We start from the raw sequence: 23,266 nt of genomic DNA, 5'->3' as shown, positions 1-23,266 counted from the left end.
TATGTATTCATTGAAATACTTAGTATATCTGCCACTATAATCCTGCAATATAAATGATTACTTGGTAAAACAATTATAAGCCTTTCTCTAAAGAAGTTATGACAGATACATTAGTTTCAATAAAGGGTTGGATGCCTTTTTGAAAAGCAAAAAAATAGTATTACTAAGTCAAAGCTGATCCACACAGTGGTCCCAGGAAGGATTTTTTCCCTTCTGAGATATATTGGAAAGACTTCAGATCAGTGTTCCCTCTCAGCTTTGTGCTCGTGCACACAAACGTTTAGACCGGCACACAATTTTTTAGGCCAGCAGTCACACATGTTGTGGTGTGCACAAAGAATATTGTGTGAAAAGACAAAGACCTAAGCACACAATTTTAAAAATATGCGCAAACAAGTTTAAAATGTGAACACAATTTTTTTTTTTTTTTTTGCACATATAGCCATGAAGGAATTAAAGGGAGCATTATTTCAGATGGATTTACTTTCCACTGGATCAACTTGCAGTTAGGCAAACTCGTTTAGAAAACAAAAGTTTAACTTGATCGATGTCTTTTTTTCAACCTCATCTATACCACGACTGTACTATATTATCCTATACAAGACCTGGAATAGTCTCTTGAAGTCAGTGAGATATTTTTAGAGAATCCAGCAATCCCAAAAATTGACAAGAACAATGCACATTTTTACACGTATTCAAACAATGCCAAATTCTACACATAACCTTTACATTTTTACATATTGTTTTATTCCATTTGCATACTCTAAATCCATCTCTGCTTTCTATCTATGCAGAATGTTTAACACATTTACACAGTGTACAATGGCGTTGTTGCTAGTTATTGTATTTACACTTTGAGATCTACTACATAGAAAATGTAAGTTTCAGAGAAAATGCATATTGCTGTAACGATAGCTCCTGGTTCTCAAGTAATTGCTTTAGGAGTGGTAAAAAAACAGCCAAGGTGACGTAATTCAGTTGTCTGCTCTCCTACTGAAGATCTGCTGGCCCCCACACACAAACCTATGCAAGTAGGTTCTAAAGCATCTGTTTTTCAGGTGTGAATTGCCACCTTAATTATAATACATGTTGCATGTCCTCTTGTGATTCATTGCTGTAGAAATTATTAATAAAGATTGGATAGAAAAACAGATTTTTCTAAAACATGGCCCATTTATTAAACTCTGTTCCATTCCAGTAAAAATAGTTAGGAATGCTAGGTGGCACTGCTGCTTCAGAGAAGATTGCTGGAAAAATAATGATTTTAACTGTAACTACCTTGTCATTAAGGATTCTAAAATCTGGTGTGTTTTACTGCTATGCTGCATTATGACAATATTTGGGGTTTTTTTCTTACTAATTAGCTGTTCGCAATTGATTTTCTTGGTTCATGGTTTATTAAGTGAAAAAAAAAAGGTGAGAACCTTTATCCTACCTTGACAGAGGCAAGGGGGAGTGTACCTCTCCCAGAGTCATTATTTTCAGCTTAATGTAATGGCTTTTGTGCATTTTACTGAAGCTCATTGTAGATATCATTAAATCCTTAGCGTTCCAATTCAGCAGACCCAATTTTTTTTAAATAAATAAATGATCTGGCACATTTTCCATAAAGTGGTAGATTTCATATTGCATGCCGTATTGGATACGTATAGATAGGTAAATTGCGTGTTGCACGTGTGCATGTGTGAGTGCTGTGAATGTGTGAGAACCCTGCGATCCCCAAAAATATGTTTGTGTGTGTAAGTGTGAATGTACGTTAGTATTCGTGTCATAAGTGTGTGTATGTACGTATAAGAGTAGGACTACACGGACGTTTTCGGCACAATACAACAAAATCCTGGCGTCAAATCTCATGCGACGGAAATAAGGTAAGAGATAGACATGTCGGATGAAGTCGCACCGTTGACACGACTGTCTGATGCAGACGCAGTTGTGTCGGATCAACGCTGGCTTCACTTACCTTATTTCCGTCGCATGCGATTTGACGCCGGCGTTTTGTTGCAACCCGTTGGATTGTGCCGGAAACGTCCGTGTAGTCCCACCCTAAATGTAACACTAACCTGGGGCAGAGGCTGTAGATCATTCTGGAAGAGATGAACGGGTCCCAGGAAGAAAACATCAGACTTCCTGGGTGATCCTGCAGGGGTTGGGCGAAGATGGGGGGTCCAGAAGCACGTGCAGCAGCAGGACACAATGCCCCGTTCTGATTGTTGCCTAGGGCTTGGGAACAGAGCGAGCAGCTTGAAAAGCCGCTCCTCTGTTCCCCAACCCAGAAGTGTTGCAGATTGTAAAATATCTTTATTCACAGAACGTAGATTCTACAATCTGTGGCACTTAAAGGGTTAATGATTGTGTGTTTCTTTTCACAATTGTATAGCTACACAAGAAGCTGTAATAGTGAGGGTAATAAAAGAGATAACATTATGGGGCCCATTTACTGAAGGAAGGAATAGAATAAAAAAAACTTTGAATTTCGAATGTTTTTTTTGGCTACTTCGACCTTCGAATACGACTTTGAATTGAACGATTCAAACTAAAAATCGTTCGACCATTCGATAGTCGAAGTACTGTCTCTTCAAAAAAAACTTCGACCCCCTACTTCGCCACCTAAAACCTACCGAGGTGCCATGTTAGCCTATGGGGAAGGTCCCTATAGGCTTTCTATCAATTTTTAGGTTGAAGAAAAATCGTTTGATCGATGGATTAAAATCCTTCGAATCGAACGATTTTTCGTTCGATCAAACTATTTGCGGTAAATCCTTCGACTTCGATATTCGAAGTCGAAGGATTTACATTCGGCAGTAGAATATGGAGAGTTAATTAATTAATCTGCCCCGTAGTCTTTCTTTAACTATTTAGTTCCTTACCTTCAATTTCTAAAGACTGTTCTTTGTTTCCACATTGCCAGCGGTACTGGCTTCTTCATTAAATTATAAATAACGGTGCCTGTGTAATACCATGAATCGAAACAAAAGCTTAGCCTGTTGCTTGTTTTTCACAGCTAGCTATTTTTTTAAAGATATAGACTTTTTTTCTTCTAGTGTTAGATGCATATTTATGTTGTAGGTGTTATTCATAACAAGGCTGCAGGTTTACAGCACTGTATAGTTGCATGCATATAACTGTACAGCCTTGAATAATATTTTATGCTGGTGTACAAATAAGGCTTGTACTGAAAATGTATTAAATCTAGTTTTTAAAAAAACACACAAATATATTTATTTTTTTGTATCCTTATCACCTCCTACACTGGGGGTATTTAGGTTAAAAGCAATAAAGGTCTGTGTTTAGTGAGTCCTTAGTTAGTTTGCACCCAGCCACATTTTTTTTTTTTTGTAATAAAAGGCACTACTCTTGCCCAGTGGCTGCAACCAATCAGAAGGTAGGATTTACTGGTCACCTGTTTAAAAGAAAACATCTTATTGGTTGCTATGGGTTACTGCTACTGGCCAAACAGTGCAATTTATTACGTGTGGTTGAAAGAATCAAATAAAAATAAAAATGTGGCTGGGTGCAAATTGCAGAAAACAAGCACAGACTGCCACATTGTTTGCACCTAATACACTGTTCAAGTCTTTTGGAGCTCAAAGACCTTCATTTCACGACTCCGTACAGGAGCAGTATATTCATGAGGGACAGAAAACATTCACATAGTCATCTTTTACCCTTATCACTAACTTAAAGGAACAGTAACACCAAAAAATGAACACTACCCATGTGATTAAAATATGGACTGTTGCTCTTCACTGGTAATACTGTTGTGTTTGCTTCATAAAGAAGTATAAACAAGCTGCTGTGTAGCCATGGGGCAGCCATTCAAGCTGGAAAAAGAGAGAAAAGGCACAGGTTACATAGCAGATACAAATCTCAGCAGCGACAAATCTCACCCAAAATACCTTCCCGCCGGCAGGAATGTGAATGTGGCATACGTAGCTCTTAATTTTCCAAACTCAACCAAAGTTTCCTCGTGAGGCAACTTCAGAATCCCGCCGATGATTCAAATTCTTGTTAGCTATAAGGCATTTTGGGAAACGAGTCGATTCGATTTGTTGCTGGGAGACTAATCTCCCCTGAATTTGACAGTATACCACCAGCTTTATGTGCTATATAACATGTGCCTTTTCTCCTTTTTTCCCAAGCTGTCCCTGTTGCTACACAGCAGCTTGTTTTTATAAGCTATAGTTGTTTCTGAAGCAAACACACTGCTTTTACCAGTGCATGCTAACAATATATTAGATGTCAATCAACGCTTTCATTTATTTGGTGTTACTGTACCTTTAAGATGCAAATCAAAGAAATTTCCCAGTCCCAAATGCTAGGTTATAGAAATACTGTTTTGCACGCCTTGGTGTGCTAGCTTTTGTGTTTTGGGTGTTTTTATATGAACCTTTTTGTGTTTTTCCACAACTTTAATTTTTAAGAAACCTTTGTGTGCAAATACCAGTTCACAATATCCCGTAGATCCATTATAATGGAGAATATTTACATGTATATCTGTTTTGAGTGCCACCACATAACTGTTTCAGAGTATATTAAAATGGTTTTGACCAATTATTGTGGTGTCTTTACTTTTAGCAAATGGTCTCAGCTTTGTTCCTAATAAGGATATGGTTTTTTTAATTGGATTGGACATTAATGTGTTGGCAAATAAATTGGCTTTCACAAATATTTGAAGACCTTCTCGAAGGTGGTATAAACTTTTGGAGCAGACATAACTGCACACTATCGCAAGCTATAAAATTCACAATAGCTTATCCTACTGTTGTGTAAAGGGCAAAGCAGTGGCGTAACTACCGGGGGTGCGATTGGGCAAGCTGCCCGCACCCCCTCATGGCCCCCAGGCAGCTTGCCCACAGGTGGGGGGCAGCGCACGTCCCACACCAGGGCCCGCCCCCTCTAGTTACGTTGCTGGGGCAAAGTGTTTGGAATGGCAAAATTGTTCACAGTGCAAACATTTATCTGCATTGAGAATGCATTGCAAACAATTTTTTCAGTTAGCTATATTATATTAACCCAAAAACTGTTAAGATAAGTTATCTGGTTATGTGTTATCCAGAAAGCTCCAAATTATGGAATTTTATCCAAATAATCCAGATTTTTTTTAAAAATATTTCCTTTTTCTCTGTAATAATAAAACTGTACCTTGTAATTGATCCAAAAAGATATAAATACTCCTTCAATAACAATATAGAACAGGATTCAATGACTGAATCTCCACCGCCTCTGTCCAATGAAGCCTTAATTCATAGAAATAACTCTGGATAAGAACTTGGTCAAACACAGTATTTTGCTGTAAAAATTGTGCTTTTATTGATCCACTACATGTTTCAAGCAGAGAGCTCTTTTTCAAGTGTTCAAAAAAAGAGCTCTCTGCTCGAAACATGTAGTGGATCAATAAAAACACAATTTTGGAAGCAAAATACTGCGTTTTACCAAGTTCTTATCCACAGTTATTTCTATGGATATAATTAATCCTTATTGGGATTTATTTAATGTTTTATATTATTTTCTATTACTGTTTTATCATCACAGAGAAAAAAGGAAATTATTTTTTAAAATTTGGATAAAATGGAGTCTATTGGAGAATTCTGGATAACCGGTCACATACCTGTGCATTGAAAAGCAACACCCCTTTTTATTACAAAAAGAAAAGGCTTTTAATCTGCTGCTTGATAATCCCCTTTTGAGAATTGAACATGTAAAATGATGTTAGTTTAAGATTATTGGAATAACATAATATACATAACATATGTACATTGTAAAATTGTATTTTGTAGCAGAGAAATGAACATTATTCAGAAGGAATTGTAAGAATACCACTGTTGATTTGGATAATGGGTTGGAAATTAATTTTGATGAAGTAAATCCTAAAAATAATGGAGAGATCATACTTCATGATTATTGAAGCTGTCCAATACTTGTCATGTAATGAAGTCTCTCTGTACTAACTTCAGTTCAAGATGATTGCTATATGCCAGTAAAGGACAGTTTTTTTTGTTTTTTTTCCCCCTAGTGGCAGAACGTGACTAACTATCGTAAAATTAATAGCACCGTCACAGGCAGCATGCACTTTGGAGGGCCCACTCCATGAAAAGATAGTGAATGACTGTGAAGTCCACTTTTAAATGTTTTTAGTTCGCTTTTTTGTTTATTTTCCTGTGGAAGACACTTATTGGAGATGGAAAATAAATTAAATCACATTATGAGTACCTATTTATTAAGGACTATCTAAGCTCTGATGCACTTAATTATCCCTATGGGAAGACTTTTCTTTTAATTGTATGCAGCTTAGTCATCCAGGGGAGCAGTATTTCCCATAGACCACAAAGCCTTTTACCATAATTTCAAATTATTCAAAGATTTCAAATTGATATTATTTATTGTATAATAATTATATTCTATTATTATACACAGCTTTGCAAAGAATATTATATCTTCAATGTCCCTTCTTCCCTATTCAGTTCATTTACAGCCAGAGCCTTTTGTAGTTTGCAATCTCCCTACTTCTCCCTCATTTTGACACTAATGTCTCACATGATGGGTTCACAACCAGTGTAAAAAAACTGTGTCAGGAAAACACCAGTTTTCTCCAATCTGCCTCATATATTGTGTGAGCATTTACAGAAACAGTATTGCAGATGTCAACCCAAAATGCATTGTTTTGCGTTTCCACCTTGTGTTTGCATGGACAGTAGGGGCATATTGGCACAGATGCCATCCTCTCTCTTACCGCTAGTCTCTAAATTTCTGGAATGTCTCGTCTTTTACTATATTACTAACTTTCTCAGCATATATAATCTGCTTGACCCTATGCAGTCTGGCTTTCGACCAGCACACTCCACTGAAACGGCCTTATGTAGAGTTGCAAACAATCTCCAAACTGCTAAGGCCAAAGGACGTTACTCTATTCTCATTCTCCGGGTCTAATCTTCTGCTTCTGAAACTGTTAACCGTTCTGTTCTAATGCAAATTCTCCATTCAATCGATATCCGGGATCAAACTGCATCTTGCTTCTCTTCCTACCTTTCAAACTGCCCCTTCTTTGTTACTTTGCTAACAAATCCTCTCCTCCTGTTCATCTTAATGTGGGATTGCCTCAGGGTTCTGTTCTTGGTCCTCTGTTGTTCTCCTTGTGCATTCTCTCTTTCGGAGACCTTTTATCTTCATTTGGCCTTAAATATAACCTGTATTCCAATAACATCCAGATCCAGACACCCCTTCAATAACTGCTGACATGAGACCCAGATCGCAGACTGCTAAGTAGCTATCTCCACCTGTATAAACTAAGGCCACCACAAGCTCAACTTGGCCAAAACTGAACTCATGGTCTTTCCACCCTTACCTAGCCCATGTCTTCCTTTCACGATACTATTGATGTCATGACCATTAACCATGTTAACGTAGCACATTGCTTGGGGTTCATTTTCTCTGATCATATTAATAATGCTGCCAAAACGTGTTGCTTCTTCCTCCGCAATATAGCCAAGATACACCCCTTTCTTTCACAAACAACAGCCAAAAGACTATTCCTTGCCCTTATCCTATCCCGTTTAGACTAATACAATCTCTTACTAACCGGTCCTCTTGACTCAAATCCCTCTTCCCTCCAATCAATTTTAAACTCTGCTACCAGCACCATTCTGCCCTCTCCTAAGAGGGAACCTGTTGAACCCCGATTAAAATTCTTAGCATGGCTGTCTGTTAAGCAAATGTTATTATATAAAATCCTTCTGCCAACATTCAAAGTCCTTCACTCCTCTGCTACTCACTACATTACTTCACTTGTGTCACTGTATGTTCCTGGCCATCTTCTCTGCTCCTCTCAGAGCCAGCTTCTTTTCACACCATCCACATCTACTGCCACCTCTCATCTCAAACCTTTCTATCTTGCTGCTCCTTACCTCTGGAATTCCATCCCTGAAATCCTCTGGAAGGAGTGCTCTCTTAATCTCTTCAAGAAAAAAACGAGGTCTACCTTTTGGAGCACTAGAACATTAGTCTAGTCCTGGTACCTATTGGACAATGCCTTTACCTAGTGCACTTTTCCCCCTCCAATTTGTGCCTGTATCTTATCCACCCACCCCCTTAGACTGTAAGCTCTACAGGGCAGGGACCTCCTTCCCACTGTGTCTCTTGCCTCATAACACTTAAGTTCTGTGTCCTTTATATGAGCACTGTGTATATTTTTATTGTATTTATTGTGTGACGCCATCCTTGTGTGTACTTTTATATAATACAAAAAATCCATGAATATTCTTTAAATGATATCCTTATAAACGGCTCTTGGTGATGTTATCTGTTATAAACGGAGCTTAGTGATGTCATTTTTTTCACATGACTCACTAAACCTTGAGTATTATAATAAAAAAAGTGCCCATTGTTTGAAAATGAGTATATTAGAAGTAACCTTGGCATCCCATCTTGTATAATATACAATATATATGGTCATAGAACTCCTCTGTGACTTATAATATCCTTATATTTTACAATAGGGGGTACTTTATTCACTATATATAGTACTTTTATATATACTATACGGTGCTGTGGCTGCTTAGCAGCACTTTACAAATAAAGTTATATATACACATATGGCATTAGCTATAGAAACCAGTAACACTGCTTATTTGACAGCTTCTGCCACCTACAGACTGTCTTTGGATATAGGCATACTGGTAATCTGGCATTTTTCCCCGAATTTTATCTTACAAATACCATAAGAATTGGTATATTCAGGCAGCATGTAAGTGATTACTTGCTTCAAGTCTTGAACAATCAGCTGTGTGTGCCACAAGAATCATCATTTCATCATCATTTATTTATATAGCCAACAAGTTACTCATCGCTATACATTCGTTTATAGAGAACAGGGAACAAGTGGTGAATAACAAATGAGTTCACAGAGTACAATAAGATTAGAGTGACCTTCTTGAAAGTGTTTACAAACTAAAAGTTAGGGTACAATTGAGACAAGGATTTCAGAAACAAATTTGTGATGTATGATAAGGCTATGACTGATGATATGGGCTTCTGATTAAAACAGAAAGCCCTTTAGTCAAGCAAGTAGGAAAGTTGCTAGATAAACTTAATAGCAATAGAACATTTTACACATACCTCATAATTGAATAATTGGCAGTGGTATTAAAATGTTTAGCAGCTGACTTGAATGGTGAGTTGCAGAAAGCAAGGAGAAATAGAGCTGATTTAGCAGGAATAGCATATACATGGAACAGTCGAGAAGGATAGATGCAGCTCAGCAGGTATCCATGGATATAAGTTCTTAACTCTGTCTAAGGGCTCTTTTAGATGAGCGCTTTTACCTGAGCTCCCCTGCGTTCCGTTTTTCTGCGTTCAGCCGCAGGGGAGCGCAGGGATAGACGCATTACATTTTTTCCAATGGGGCTGTACTCACACAGGCGCGTGTAGGCGCCGAACGCAGGAAAAATGCAGCATGTTGCATCTCAACCTGCGTTCTGCACCTACAGGCGCCTGTGTGAGTACAGCCCCATTGGAAAAAATTTAATGCGTCTATCCCTGCGCTCCCCTGCGGCTGAACACAGGGGAGCGCAGGTAAAAACGCTCGTCTGTAAGAGCCCTTACTCTCTATATATTGTACTTAAAATTCACGTACATTAAATTGCTTGATTTAATTTGTTAAATCTACCATAGCTTCCCCTATAAGAATAGTGAGGTGTAACCACCGTAGCGGCAGGGGTTAAAATTGATTGGAACTTTCTGTAATTTCATAGACTGGTAAACCCAGAGACAGATTTTGAGTAAAGGAGAGATATAATTTCCTTTATGCTGCCCTATCAACTCTGGTTTTCTTATTGGCTTACTAAATTATTATATTTTCGTGCATGTTTAACAGTTGCCTTGTGTTTTAGAGCCTGCTAATTAAGCTGAGCAGACTTTTCTCTTGAGTCTTCCTTTCCTGCAAACAGATTATATAGCAGAAAATGAATGGCATATTTGATGGAACCATCCATCAACATGTTTTTAAATGTGTAATACTAATTATTATCTTTTTGTATCTTCATAATTATATGGATTTTTTTTACCTGCCGCTCTTTAGTTAGATAATTGATTCCATTCTTTTAAACCAAGGCTTTTGATTCAGTTTTTTACAGTGACACATTAACAGTACATTTTTAACATTTCTTAATGGTTTGTTAGGTGGTATATTCTAGTGGAAAAGTTCCTAAAATAGTCACTTCCTTTAGCAAACAACTGCCAGTCTAAAAACACTCTAGTTTTTGTTATATAACACCACAACACTCCACAATGTCATCTGTAGGTTTCTGGTTTAAACTAAATTAAAGCGTATCCATCAAAATAATAAAACCTCTTTTGAAATCTAGCTGAATTAGATTGTTATTGTAACTAATGTACACTAAATCGATTTTTACATACATATTAGTACAGACCGTTTTAAAATACATTTGTCTGCCAATACCTTATATAATATATATACCTTTCTGTAAATATTTGTCATTAAAAACCCTGAATGGATTACAAATTTGAATGCATTACAGATGTATCACCTTTTATCTCTTCAGTGCATGCAGGATATGGGAAACACAAGGGCAAGACAGAAATATGAAGCAAATCTACAGGAAAACTTCAGAAGACCTCAAACTGATCAGTATCCTTTAACTTGATAATTGGAAAGTTGACAAATTTATTTAAACTGTTATTTAGACACACAAACAGCATTTTTAATTTTCGTGATAGAATAATGCAAGTGTAGTTGCTGGTCCTAATTTAACAGTGTTGCAAAGTAAAAATTTATGGTACAGGTATGGAATCCGTTATCCGGAAACCCATTATCCAGAAAGCTCCGAATTATGGAAAGGCCATCCGGTATAGACTCCGTTATAATCAAATAATCCAAATTTTTAAAAATCATTTCCTTTTTATGGACAAAAAAGCAACTTTTTGCATACTATGGACTGCTAGATAATAGATGTAAACTACTCATTTAGTATTTTTGTTAGACATTCATATTTTGTGCAAAAAAATATATATTAGAACTTGGCTTCTGAGTCGGTAGGACTTGGAGAGTACTCGGAAGCCATGTTGCAATATCTTGCCCTGCAACTGCAAGTTTGGATATATGCTCAGAACTATTAGAGACTGTTTCTGTGCTATAAAACCAGCATTTCTGGATGCATAGTTGGCTAAAGAGATATAAAGGGGTGATTTGTATGTCTCCCCCCATTATGCCTTATGTGAGAGTTGAAATCACATTTTGGTATTAAGGCAGTGCCATGTGTATAGCAAGAGACATGTAAATAACTTCTGTGTTCAGAAGGCTTTATACTGTATGTCTTGCATTGTGAAGGGTTTTTTAGCATTTTTTGGCCCGTCTCCCTCTAACCTGGTTGGTTTTTCTAAAAGGAAAACATCACTATTCTATGCATTAAAGAATTAAAACTTGATTTTCTATACAGGTGTGAGCTCAGTTATACGGAAACCTGTTCTCTTTAAGGCTCTGAATTACATGAAGGCCATTACCAATAGACTCCATTTTATCCATATAATCCAGATTTTAAAAATAATTTCCTTTTTATTTTTTACAATAAAACAATACATACAAACTTATATATAATTTATCCTAACTGTAAGCAAAACCATCCTGTTTATTAAAAGGACATGTCAACATTTTTTTTTAGCTTTGGGCATGCCTGCATAGATCACTTTAACCCTACCCGAACCGCATTAATTTCACTACCAAATTCGCCTCCTGCACCACTGTGTTGTTTCTTGCTTTATTCATTATTTTACCTGGCGGCCATTTTTCCGGATTACGTTCTTCAGGTTGCATTGCGTATGCACCGATAGTCCCCTATGATATTAATGTGTAATATATTTGTTTACAAATCTATGATGACAGGCAGAGTTCCTTTAACAAATAATGCTTGCTTGAACTTGCTAAAGTTACTTAGAAAAAAATTCCTGGTTCGATATGGCATTGGAATAGTTAAATTCTCTCGTCCTCGCTCGCTGCAGTCAGTAGAAGAAATATTTGCTAGGAGCGTGGGAGCAGGGGTTAATGTTTAGAAGCGTAAAATCACTATAACTACCGCCAATGCCGTCTGTTGATTGGGGGATCGACTGGAGAGGCGTGTTTAGAGGGGTCAATGATGATACGGCTGCTAGTTTTAGCCAAACGCAGATTCTTCTCTACTGCCATGCGTAAGTATCTGCTTGTAAATGCGCATGTGCAGATTGCCAAGCGCCAAGGATCTTTCTTAAGTGAGGGGGGAGAGAGGCTGAATGAGCAGGAAAGAAGCAGGAAGATGAAATCGAAGAAGCAGCTTAGCGGTTTGTTTTTCATGGACGGGAGTTAGAGGTATGTAAAGAGTTTAGTGAGGCATATTAATGATTTGATTTTTGTTGTGGGGGTTGACATGTCCTTTAATGTTTAAATGATTTGTTATAGACTTAAGGTATGAAGATCCAAATACCGGAAGTATTGATTATCTGGAAAACCCCAGGTACCAAGAATTCTACATAACAAGTCCCATACCTATATCTTACTCTACAAACCCCTGTTTCTTCGGGTGTGTTTATTTTGTAAAGATCAGTTTACAATCTGTTCTAAATGTTTACCTGCATGGATAGACAGCAGTTCAGATTTCCAAGCAAAAACGGCCTGAGAATCGTTTGCATAAGCAAAAGTGGAAAAGATTCTAGGCAAACTGGCACTGCCCTCCCCACCACACTTCTAAATATTACAGCTGCCAAAGCCTACAAATCACCCAGTGTCCCGTTTTTCCATTCCTCTGAGACTGTTGGTGTGTATAATACAAAATTGCTTTCATTGTTCATTTTTAAAAACAATTTATGAGTGTATTACATTCTGTTTTACACGTCCAGCTATTAGAAATATCCCAATCTTTTGCTTACAGGTCATATATCAATTTTTGCAGTGGTTTTTGGACCCATTGTTTTTCAATCCCTGCAATTTACAAAGTGACAGCTGTTTTGATGTACACAATTTGGAAAGTGTAATTTCTCTTGTGGGATGCAGTTAATTAGAAGCTGCACATACCATTAAATGACAAATGATAGTTTTACATTAAGCTTTTCATTATTATGATATCAGGTTTTATCTGGAAATTTTAATTACTTTAGTTTCCAGAGATCTATTGTGCAGCAGACCTAATCAACAGTTCTGTTCCTCTGAGGTTGTTTGATCTTTTCAAAGTTATTCTGTTGTCAATGGCATGTGCCTGTAAATGTAAGATTTACTTTTCTAACTAAATGGTAATTTAATTGTCTGCACACTGGTAACGTTCAGCGAAAGACAAAATGCTTATTAAATTGGTGTTCCAAGCACGCTTTCGATTGTGAGAGGCTGATTGAATAGTTATCATCGGCAAACTAACCATTCCCTTGAGCATCAGGCTAATTTCATTGTTAGGGTGAAAGAAATAGTGACATGCATGCATTTTTTTTACTTAGGACTAAAATTAATATCTTAATATTATCTGTTTTTAAACTGCTTGTTATATCTTCCTCTTCCCCTTCTATAATTACATATCATCTTCCTCACAACCAACCTTACAATTTTAAGGGAACGTGTCGCCGTAAAAAATAATTCCTAATTATTTTTTATCATGTTCGTGACAAAATACTTTTCTTACACTATATTTATTATTTACATTTTGTTTCCTTCAGTCTTGGAATTACACAATCACAGCAAGCAGGCAGGAGTCATTTTGTAGAGACTGTTATTAAGATAAATTGTATACACCCCAAAATCTTGTGTAAGCACCAGAATGGGGGACTAATGCCCATGCACAGTGCCCTACATAATTATAGAGCCTGAGTTGAGAAGGGGCAATTTGAGAAGTGCAGTGATGTGTAGGAAGTGCTGGATGGAAAGTGAAAGTAGAGGGTTGAATCTACATTCTGTGGCTAAAAGTACTGAAGTACCACAGAACGTACACTCTACAATCTGCTGCACTTCCGGGTTTGGGAGAAGAGGAGTGGCTTTTAGAGCCACTTGCTCTGTCCCTCCTCGATCCCCCACCCCTAGGCAGCGAGCAGGGGATTGAGTGGTCCCTGGGCTGCGATTGCCCTGGGGTCCCAAGGCAGCAGCAGGCACGTGAGTCCTGTGTGTCCTGCAGCTGCACGTGCTTTAGCTATAGCCCAGTGCCGCCCCCACCGCCAGGTGACCATTAAAGACGGATCATCTTCTTCATGGAATCCTTTCAGCCTCTTGCAGCCTCTTCCCCAGGTTCTTCCCCCCCCCCCCACACTCACAAATACACCAACACACACTTATTACACAAATATACACTTACATTCACACTTACACATATTCAAGGGTGTCATACACACTCACGCACACTTGCGCACACACACACACATAAGATTCAATTTACTAATTGTACACACGCATACGTACATACTTGGTTTTGTGGGGGTTTTTGGGTTTTTTTCTTATTGCATCGTCTCTTTTTTTTGGCTGAAAACAAATGTTTGATTGCAATTACTAATAGCATATTCCCTAACCTTACTGTGCAATAACTTTTGTTTGTTATTTCAGTAATTATATTGCAATTTTGGGGATTTTGGTGCATTTTTAGCCATTTTATTTCATTTCTAGACATTTTATTGCATTTTCAGCTCTGCATATGTGTTATTCACTTGTTTCTGTCCGTATAACCTATTTGGCCAAGCTAAAATATTCAAACAGTGATTCTGACGGCCGATCACACTAGTCTAAAAAAAAAAAAAAGCATCTGTTTTTGTGGTTTTATTGGATTTTAGTGCTGTATTTGCATTTTACACTGTTCTGTGTTATTTCGTTTTGCCCATGTAAATTTTATCTACTGTATATCCATTTGGGGGGTCTCTGTGTGCCACATAGTTTGGTAAATCAATGCATATTGGGCATCAAAGAGTTCAGTAGATACTCGGCGTTCATATTTGGGATGTTTTATGCTGATAAGTTACGAAATGTGGGGCATATAGTACAGCACTGTGAAATATTTTGGCGCTATATAAATACATGTTAATAATAATAACATAATGGGGTAAAATGCAAGCTTTATGATGATGAAATTTGATAAAAACCAATATGTTCAGCATAGCTTTACAGTTAGGCAGTTTGAGAAAGTGGAAGACTTTGGGAAAGCATTGTGACTCAGTAGTTTGTAGTAGGAAGACATGGTTACCCTTTTTGGATTTGTATGAATGTGTACTTTTCAAAAAATATATAGTATTGGAGGGTTTTTTTCAACTGAACTCCAGAACATTTTCTATGTGATAACTTTCTTTTGGGGTCTCTAAATACCAGATACTTTGGTAATCCTATGCGCATTGTGCACCAAACTGTTCAGTGGACCCTTGGCTTTCATATTTAGGATGTTTTTTCTTGATACCTTATGCTTTGAGATAGATAAAAGATGGCAGAAACTGAAAGCTTTGAGGCGATTTTTAGCGGTTTTATCAAAACCGACCATTTTGAAAAGACTTGCAACTCAGTAGTTTGTTGCAGATAGGCATGGGTAGCCATTTTAGATTTGGTAGAATGTGTACTTTCCAAAAAATATATGGTATAATAGGAATTTCTCCATTTTTTTGTTATTTAGCGCTCTAAATTTTTTGCAGAGGTGGAAAAACATGAAAACTCAGCCTTAGAAAGCTTTGGGTTCTCCCGAAAAAAAAAAATGTATAGTTTTCATAGGTAAACTGAAGGGTTGCCCTCAGAAAATGCCCCTAAAGTGAGAGAGCACAAAATGTTTCAAAAATGACTTGCGTTTTGTGCAATTGAAATGCGAAATTCTGCTGGCACTTAGGGTTAAGTAAGTAGTACTTTTAGTTTATTTTTACCATTACTGCCCCTACCTCCCACATACCTTTTGGCTTTAAGAAAGGGAATTAGCTTTGTTGCCTTTGGCTCATATTTACAGATATGGAAGTGTTTAATCCTACAGGGGGTTAAAGTGAGAAGGCTGATTTTCCTCCCACAATAAAACCACAAATCAAAGAGATAAGGACACATGTCAGATGAAAGCATTTTCAATATCACAGATCTGCACTGTTTAATTAGCCTGCTGGATTGCTAATTAAATGAGCTATATGAGGTATCAATACAATGCCATAATTTTGTCCGCATACACAAGGCAGAAAGCTGCCAACTTGGTCGAGTTGCTGAATGTGCGTAATACCAGATTGGTTTAATATTTTCTAAGGGTGGTGGCACATGGGGAGATTAGTCGCCCATCGACATCTTCTCTACTGCGGGCGACTAATCTCCCTGAAATGCATTCCCACTGGCAAGAATGCGAATCGTCAGTGGGGTGGCATACCTATGGCTTCGCTTTCCTTGTGAGGCAGCTTTGGAAAACTAAGCGATATGTATGCCATCCCACCGGCAATTTGCATTATTGCTGGCGAGAATGCATTTGGGGAGATTAGTCGCCCGCAGTAGAGAAGATTTGTCGACTGGCAACTAATCTCCCTATGTGCCACCACCCTTAGGTGCAAGAATAAACCAAAAAGTTTGCCAGTGTGTCACCAGTATTGACCACATCTCAGTAGTAATTCCAGTACTAAGGTCTATGTGAAATATATTGCATTAAGAATGATATCCAAAAAATTAACATGTTCTCCTTAGGCAGATAGCACAAACATCTAGGGGCAGTAATAGTGTATATTTGCAAAGTGGTAGGCAACTGAAAAAGAAAAGAAAAAAGCTGGTTTTAGATGCTCTTAGCATGTAAAACAATTATCCTGATCTGTTACACTCACTGCCAAATTTCAAACAGTCTTTCTATGGAATCAACATTAGCCCAAAAACTGTAGTTTATTAATTGCACCATCGGACTCTTGAGCAGTGGAAATGTGCCCTCTGCAGTAATGAATCACACTTTGGAAGTCTTAACTAGTAGATGCCAAGAGAATGGCGCCTGCGTTCAGCTCCTGATTATACATTGTTTCACCTAGAACATCTCCATGTTGAAGCTACGAGACACAAGACTATGCACTTTAAACCTTTTTTTTTGTTTGGGTCCAGAATGTGTATAACCAATGTTCCAAAATTATGTCCTGTTTTTTTTTTGTTTTTTTTTTCCTTAACATCTCTGTTAGATCTGTGGAATTCTTTATCAGGGATAAATATGAAAGAAAGAAATACTATGACAAAAATGCAACTGTCCCTGGAATAGTAAGTATTTTTGTTTTCTGACGTTTAACTGCAGAATAAAAACTCCAAAGATTGGTTTTGCCTCATGATAGCTTAGTAATGACATTTATAACAAAGCAAAGGTAATGTATTTTGATTATTACTTTTAAGAGGTTGCTGTAGCGTTTGAATGCTTTTATACAGTACATGTGGTAAAATTAAATACAGGTATTGGATCCGCTATCCAGAAAGGTCCGAATTACAGAAAGGCTCCCATACACTCCATTTCAATCAAATAATTAAATTTTTTTTAAATTATTTCCTTTTTGTCTGTAATAATCTGCAACAGTATATTGTACTTGATCCAAACTAAGATATAATTCATCCTTATCGGAAGCAAAACCATTGGGTTTATTAAATGTTTAAATGATTTTCTAGTAGACTTAAGGTATGAAGATCCAAATTAGGGAAATATCTGTTATCTGGAAAACCCAGGCCCCGGGTATTCTGGATACTAGGTCCCATACCTGTACTGTATGTCTTCTAGATATGTTGATTATTGATTGAAAAGATAGACAAGTTTGCCAAAATATTATAAAAAGACAAGTTGTCTTGGTGTAAGTGTATGTTTAATTTGTTCTTTTTAAACTATTGGTAAGTTGAATTTGTCAGGGCATGTATGCAACTATAATTGTGTCTGCTTACAAATAGTCTGGTGTAATGATTTCAGGGGAAGCTGGATAGAGATTAATTAGTTGAATACAGGGGTCAAAAAGCTCCACAGTCCTTTACAGAAGTAAAATTGGAGGCCACGGGAGAAGAACTTAATGTTTAACGGAATGTGACCAATCGTGAGGGGACGATGAAAGACTTTTAATAAGAAAAAAACATGCAGTGGTTCACAGGTTGACGATTGAATAATTGATGCATATCTGAAATGAATCTGACCTTATTAGTGCCCCTTTAGTTTTGTAGTATTGCTGTTTATCTTAATGTTGGCCCCATACACAATACACAAAAAAACACTCATATTTTAAAAACAAATAAAGCACAGCTTATAGGAGACAAATACCCTGTATAACTTAATTGTTAATTTCACTTTCTCCAATTGTTAGCAAGCCATCAACTACTAGTGGTAAAATCCAATTACAACAGCCTTGATACAAAAGCTTGTACTCTCACAGCTAGTAACAGGTACATTTTGAGATGACTATTTCCAAAAATAAATCACTTGGTATTAATCCTTCTGTATACTAAATTTTAAAGGAAACCCATATTAAACTTTAAGCATATTGCAGGCAACTATACTGTAGATATAGCTAGCATTTTTATTCTGCCTTAGTCATGCACTCTTGTTGTGTTCTCGTTTCTTTTCTGATCCATATACGTTGGAAAAAATGCATAATGCATGTACAGATCTTTACATTTTGGTTTTAATTAGAACATGTGATTATTTACATATTCTGTGGTGCTGGCTGTTGTGACTCACAATAGTATATTATATTTCTGTTATAACATGCTGCTTGGCTAAGTGTAAACATCTTGCTACTGTTCTCCGAGGTACCTGCTATGTACAGGTACCTGAAACCTTTTTATAAAAATAAGCAAGGCATTTAATTACGGTTATTATAGTTTTTTTATAAAGTACAGCCGTATATTGTAAGTCTGTACAACAAAGTTCTGCCAATATATTGATGATGTTATCTGTCATTTACTCAACATGTTTACTCACTTCTAGAATTATAATTCAGGTAGCATATTTTGTATTGTACTGATTTTTCTTGGTTCATTTTTATAGATTTTGTATCATCGTGTTCTTTTTTTTTTTTTTTTTTTTTCCCCTACAGTTCCAGAATCACTTATATTGCATAATTAAGTATTTTACTTGTAGGCAAAAATATATGCTTTCAGTTAATTTGCAATTAGCATGTTTAAGAGTTGATATTTAAGGGCAAATATTTTCTCTTAGGAGTAAAACTTTTCTCCTTTTAACATTTATAAAGCTGTCTTGCTTTGAAGTAACAGCATTATTGACTCAATGCGACATACTGTGGGATGTTAAGATGAATATTATCCTCAGCATGGTGGATTGGATATAATTCCTTTTAGAACCAAGTGAATCCTTTTCTTTTATTCTGTACTTTGTGTGTTGTTATTGTTTCCAACTAATCTGTAACTATTTTGTGACTTGAGCCAGCTATATTCAGTGGGAAGTGGTCATATGGAAGATATGCACAACAACTAGGTCTACCATATTTTTATTTATTTAACCTTCCAATGTTTTTATGATTGTGTCTGCTGCATGCACATTTAGTGAGTGTGAACCAAACTTTATTGTTAAAATACAACTGTTGAGACATCAGATGTACTCTCCTATGCATAACTAGATTCACCTTTCTGCTAAATCAGTAACATCATTAATTGCTAATCATATGTCTATGGTATTGTTACCATAAACTGTTATCAGAAGTCCCTTTCTAGTATATTACTATGAATATTCATAGTTCCCAAAAAGATACTTTGATTTTTTTTTAACGTCATATTCTACATTTACAACATCCCCACCTACCGTTCAAGTGACTGTGAGACCTGCTGCCTACAGCTACATAAAAGCTGTAGATATTTATTTTAAACAACACGTCTTCATATGGTTTGGTGAAATATTTTCTTCTTTTAAGAGGGCTTGGATCTTTTTGCATTTGGTCTATTTAATTATAAAGCCATTTTTTTAGAGAATGAGGATAGTTACTAGTAGCACAACATAAGATCAGTGAAAAGTGTTCAATATGACCTATAGCTTTTTTGGTAAAGTACGTGAATATTTTGAAGAGAAGTTTTTGGGGGGATCATTTACGAACACCTAATTTCGATGTTTCCAGAAATCATGAAAAATTTGTGGTTTTCCTGTTTTTTAAAAAAGCTATAAAAATGTGAGATTTATCAAGTGAAAAAACCACGAAACCCTTTCATGGGTATTCACTTTTTTTTTTCTTTTTTTTGGATTGTTCATTTTTTCGTTCGTAATTTTTTTTTTTTAATTGGAACTTTTATTAAATTCAATTCCGTTTGTGCGTTTAGTTGTGGTTTCCAAAACCTCTAAAATCCGACCTTTGAATAATTGTCACTTAGAGGCTTATTTAACATTCAGGGGCAAATTTACTTAAGGTCGAAGTTAAATCCTTCGACTTCGAATATCGAAGTCGAAGGATTTAGCGCTATTCATTTGATCGAACGATTAAATCCTTCGAATTGTTCGATTCGAATGATTGTAATCCATCGATCGAACGATTTTTGTTTGACCAATAAAAGATAGCCAAGCCTATGGGGACCTTTCCCATAGGCTAACATTGGCTTCGGTAGCTTTTAGGTGACGAACTAGGGGGTCGAAGTTTTTTTTTTTTTTTAAAGAGACAGTACTTCGACTATCAAATGATCGAATAGTTGAACGATTTTTAGTTTGACTCGTTCGAATCGAAGGTCGAAGTAGCCCATTCGATGGTCGAAGTAGCCAAAAAAAACCATTCGAAATTCAGGTTTTTTTTTCTTCTATTCCTTCACTCGAGCTAAGTAAATGGGCCCCTTAATGTTTAAAATAGTCTTCATGTATGGTGATCCAAATCCTTGATTTTTTTATTCGAGAAAAAAACGCAGAATATTTTGACAGTTCTAACACATCATTAGTTTGAGCTGTTGTCTAGATAATGTATTCAAGCTAATTGTCTTTCAGCTGTCAATCAAAATCTGACTGTGTTGCCCTGATAAATTAGGAATAGTGATTTTTTTTTGTATTTAATATTTCGAAGTCCGTATTGCTCCTTTATTGTATGTATTCATTAAAGGCTGTCAGAAATGTTCAGGTGGCTCATTCAGATGTCACTGTATAATCCTGGAAAACCTCCTACTGATGGAATCAATTTTATCTTAATGTGATTTAAACCCCCTGAAAATCTCGGCTCATGAAAGAAATTCCACTGCCAGTTGAACATACATTTATGATTAACTAAAAAGATAAAAATGTATTTCATTTTCATTCAGTTTTTTTTGTTTAGGTTTATACACCCTTTAATGCATTTGAGCGTATCCCAAATATTAGTACACTGTATTGAGTTTAATTACATTTGCCACAATGGTATAGATATTGATACTGACTCTTGAGTGTTAAGATTAAATACTACTTAGTTCTCTGTGGCTTGGTATGCTTATTGCCAGACACATTGCATCAGTGTGAGGGAAATTAATCCTATTAGCTTCCTTTGCCATTTACTCTGATCTTCTTGCTACTTTTCTCATCTCTTCCATCTGCTTTGTACAGACGTCGTCTTCTGATGCTGTGCAGCCCTCGGCATCCTCTCCTTCTCTGCAATCTGCTGCTGAAAAAAGCAAATTTGAGGTAGCCTCAATAATTTCAATACCTATATACTCCTTTCTGAAAAGTCAGCTAAATTGTAGTTTATACGTAACTGCCTTCATTACATTTTCTTACACAATTCTTTATTACATAATTTCTTGGTCACCTTCAAATTAACTTTTATGTTTTATATTCTAGAATGACCACTTTTAATCTACTTTTCAATTGGTCTTCATACATATATATATATATATTATTCCCCCCCCTGATTCTTTCAGATGGTGATCTGATTCGATACAGCTTTGTAAATGGGGATCACTGACCCCATCTAAAAACAAATGCTTTGTAAAGCTACAACTGTATTGTTATTGCTACTCTTTATTACACAGCTATGTATTCAGGCCCTCTCCTATTTATATTCTATTCTCTTATGCAAATCAACGCATGATTACGAGGGTAATTTGGACAATAGCAACCGGATTGCTGGAGAGCTGCTGAATAAAAACCTAAATAACTCAAAAACCACAAGCAATAAAAATATAAAATCAATTACAAAATTGTCTCAGAATACCACTCTCTACATTAACTCAAAGATGAACAACCCATTTAGCAATTAAGCACCCACCATCAGCTTTCATAAAATGAACTATTTGGGCAAATGTGGAGCCAGTCAAATTCAGCCTCTACTGCTGAATTTAAGAATCACTGTAAACTAGCAATACATGTCTCACCACAGCCAGATCTCTCTTTGCAGTCATCTGTGTTAGGTGCCTCTGAGTAGTTGTTAACATAGTGGGGCTCATTTATTAACGCAGCGCTAAAAAGCACACACAGGCCCAACATTTGCCCTGCACATGCGTGTATTTATTAATGTAGTGCACGATGCTTGAAAGGTGCAATTTTTGCGCTATTTTCGACGCAAACAACTGCGGTGTTTAAATTTGCGCATTTGCTGTCGCATCTACGCATACCTGCACATTTTAAAGAGTGTTTCTATTACGCCAGGAATAGACAGTTGTAAAAAATATGTGCTGGTTTCCTGGCACACTAATGCGCACGTATGGATGCAATTTTAGCGACAACTGCAAACCGTTTGCACTGTAGATACGCCCCCAGCCACGGCTTTGTTTGCAACATCATTGCCCAAACTTTTGCGCAATGCGCATAACCAAACCCATCGCAAAAGCTCTGTTCATTGCGCAATATCACGCAAATATACTTGCGTTCACGCTCGTGAAGGCACTGGCACTCTTTTGCATCCAATTATGCGATGCGTTAATAAATGAGCCCCACTGTCTGGAGCTCTTATATCGTAGATAAATTATACCTGTCTTAATTACCTGCAGGTGTCATGTAGGCTTATCTGCCATAGCACAAGTTTTACAATACATTTTACAATACATATAAGCAGTGTTGATAAAGAATTTGGGATATTTACACAGATGTCATGTGCTTGTATTGGTTTTTAGGGAACAGTATAGGATTCCATTTGTTATTGCACACACTTAGATAGCTTGGTCTACGAGAAAACTATGTATATAATGTGTGTTTGTAAATTATACACTATGCCGTGTGTGTAAGCAATATATAAATCATTATAAAAGAAATTGGTGGACGCAAAGATAATAGCTTTTTCTCTTAAACCTTTTTGTATAATAGAAAGAAAAGGACAAGAAAAAGGAAGAAAGGAAAAAAGAAAAAGAGAGAGACCCCGAAAAAACGTTTAAACCTGTAGGAGCTGATAAGGTAGGCGTTGGAATGCATACAGTCCACATTCA

General features: G+C 36.6%; 1 protein-coding gene across 3 annotated transcripts in view; it reads left to right on the top strand.

The window, feature by feature from the left end:
- LOC443647 (stromal membrane-associated protein 1) overlaps window positions 1-23,266 on the top strand; it is an 80,148-nt gene that overhangs the window by 22,836 nt on the left and 34,046 nt on the right. Inside the window, exons 3-6 of one of the 3 annotated variants that reach the window (XM_018265502.2) lie at window positions 10,557-10,642; window positions 17,107-17,182; window positions 21,453-21,530; window positions 23,148-23,234. In XM_018265502.2, coding sequence (XP_018120991.1) covers window positions 10,557-10,642; window positions 17,107-17,182; window positions 21,453-21,530; window positions 23,148-23,234 — 327 coding nt within the window. The remainder of the gene's footprint in view (window positions 1-10,556; window positions 10,643-17,106; window positions 17,183-21,452; window positions 21,531-23,147; window positions 23,235-23,266) is intronic. The other 2 variants (XM_018265503.2, XM_018265505.2) reach the window with 2 other exon arrangements.

The sequence above is a fragment of the Xenopus laevis genome, chromosome 5S (genome assembly GCF_017654675.1).
Source record: "Xenopus laevis strain J_2021 chromosome 5S, Xenopus_laevis_v10.1, whole genome shotgun sequence".
NCBI classification, from domain to species: domain Eukaryota; kingdom Metazoa; phylum Chordata; class Amphibia; order Anura; family Pipidae; genus Xenopus; species Xenopus laevis.
The sequence above is the reverse complement of the archived record's forward strand: the minus strand, read 5'-3'. Positions and strand labels throughout refer to the sequence as shown.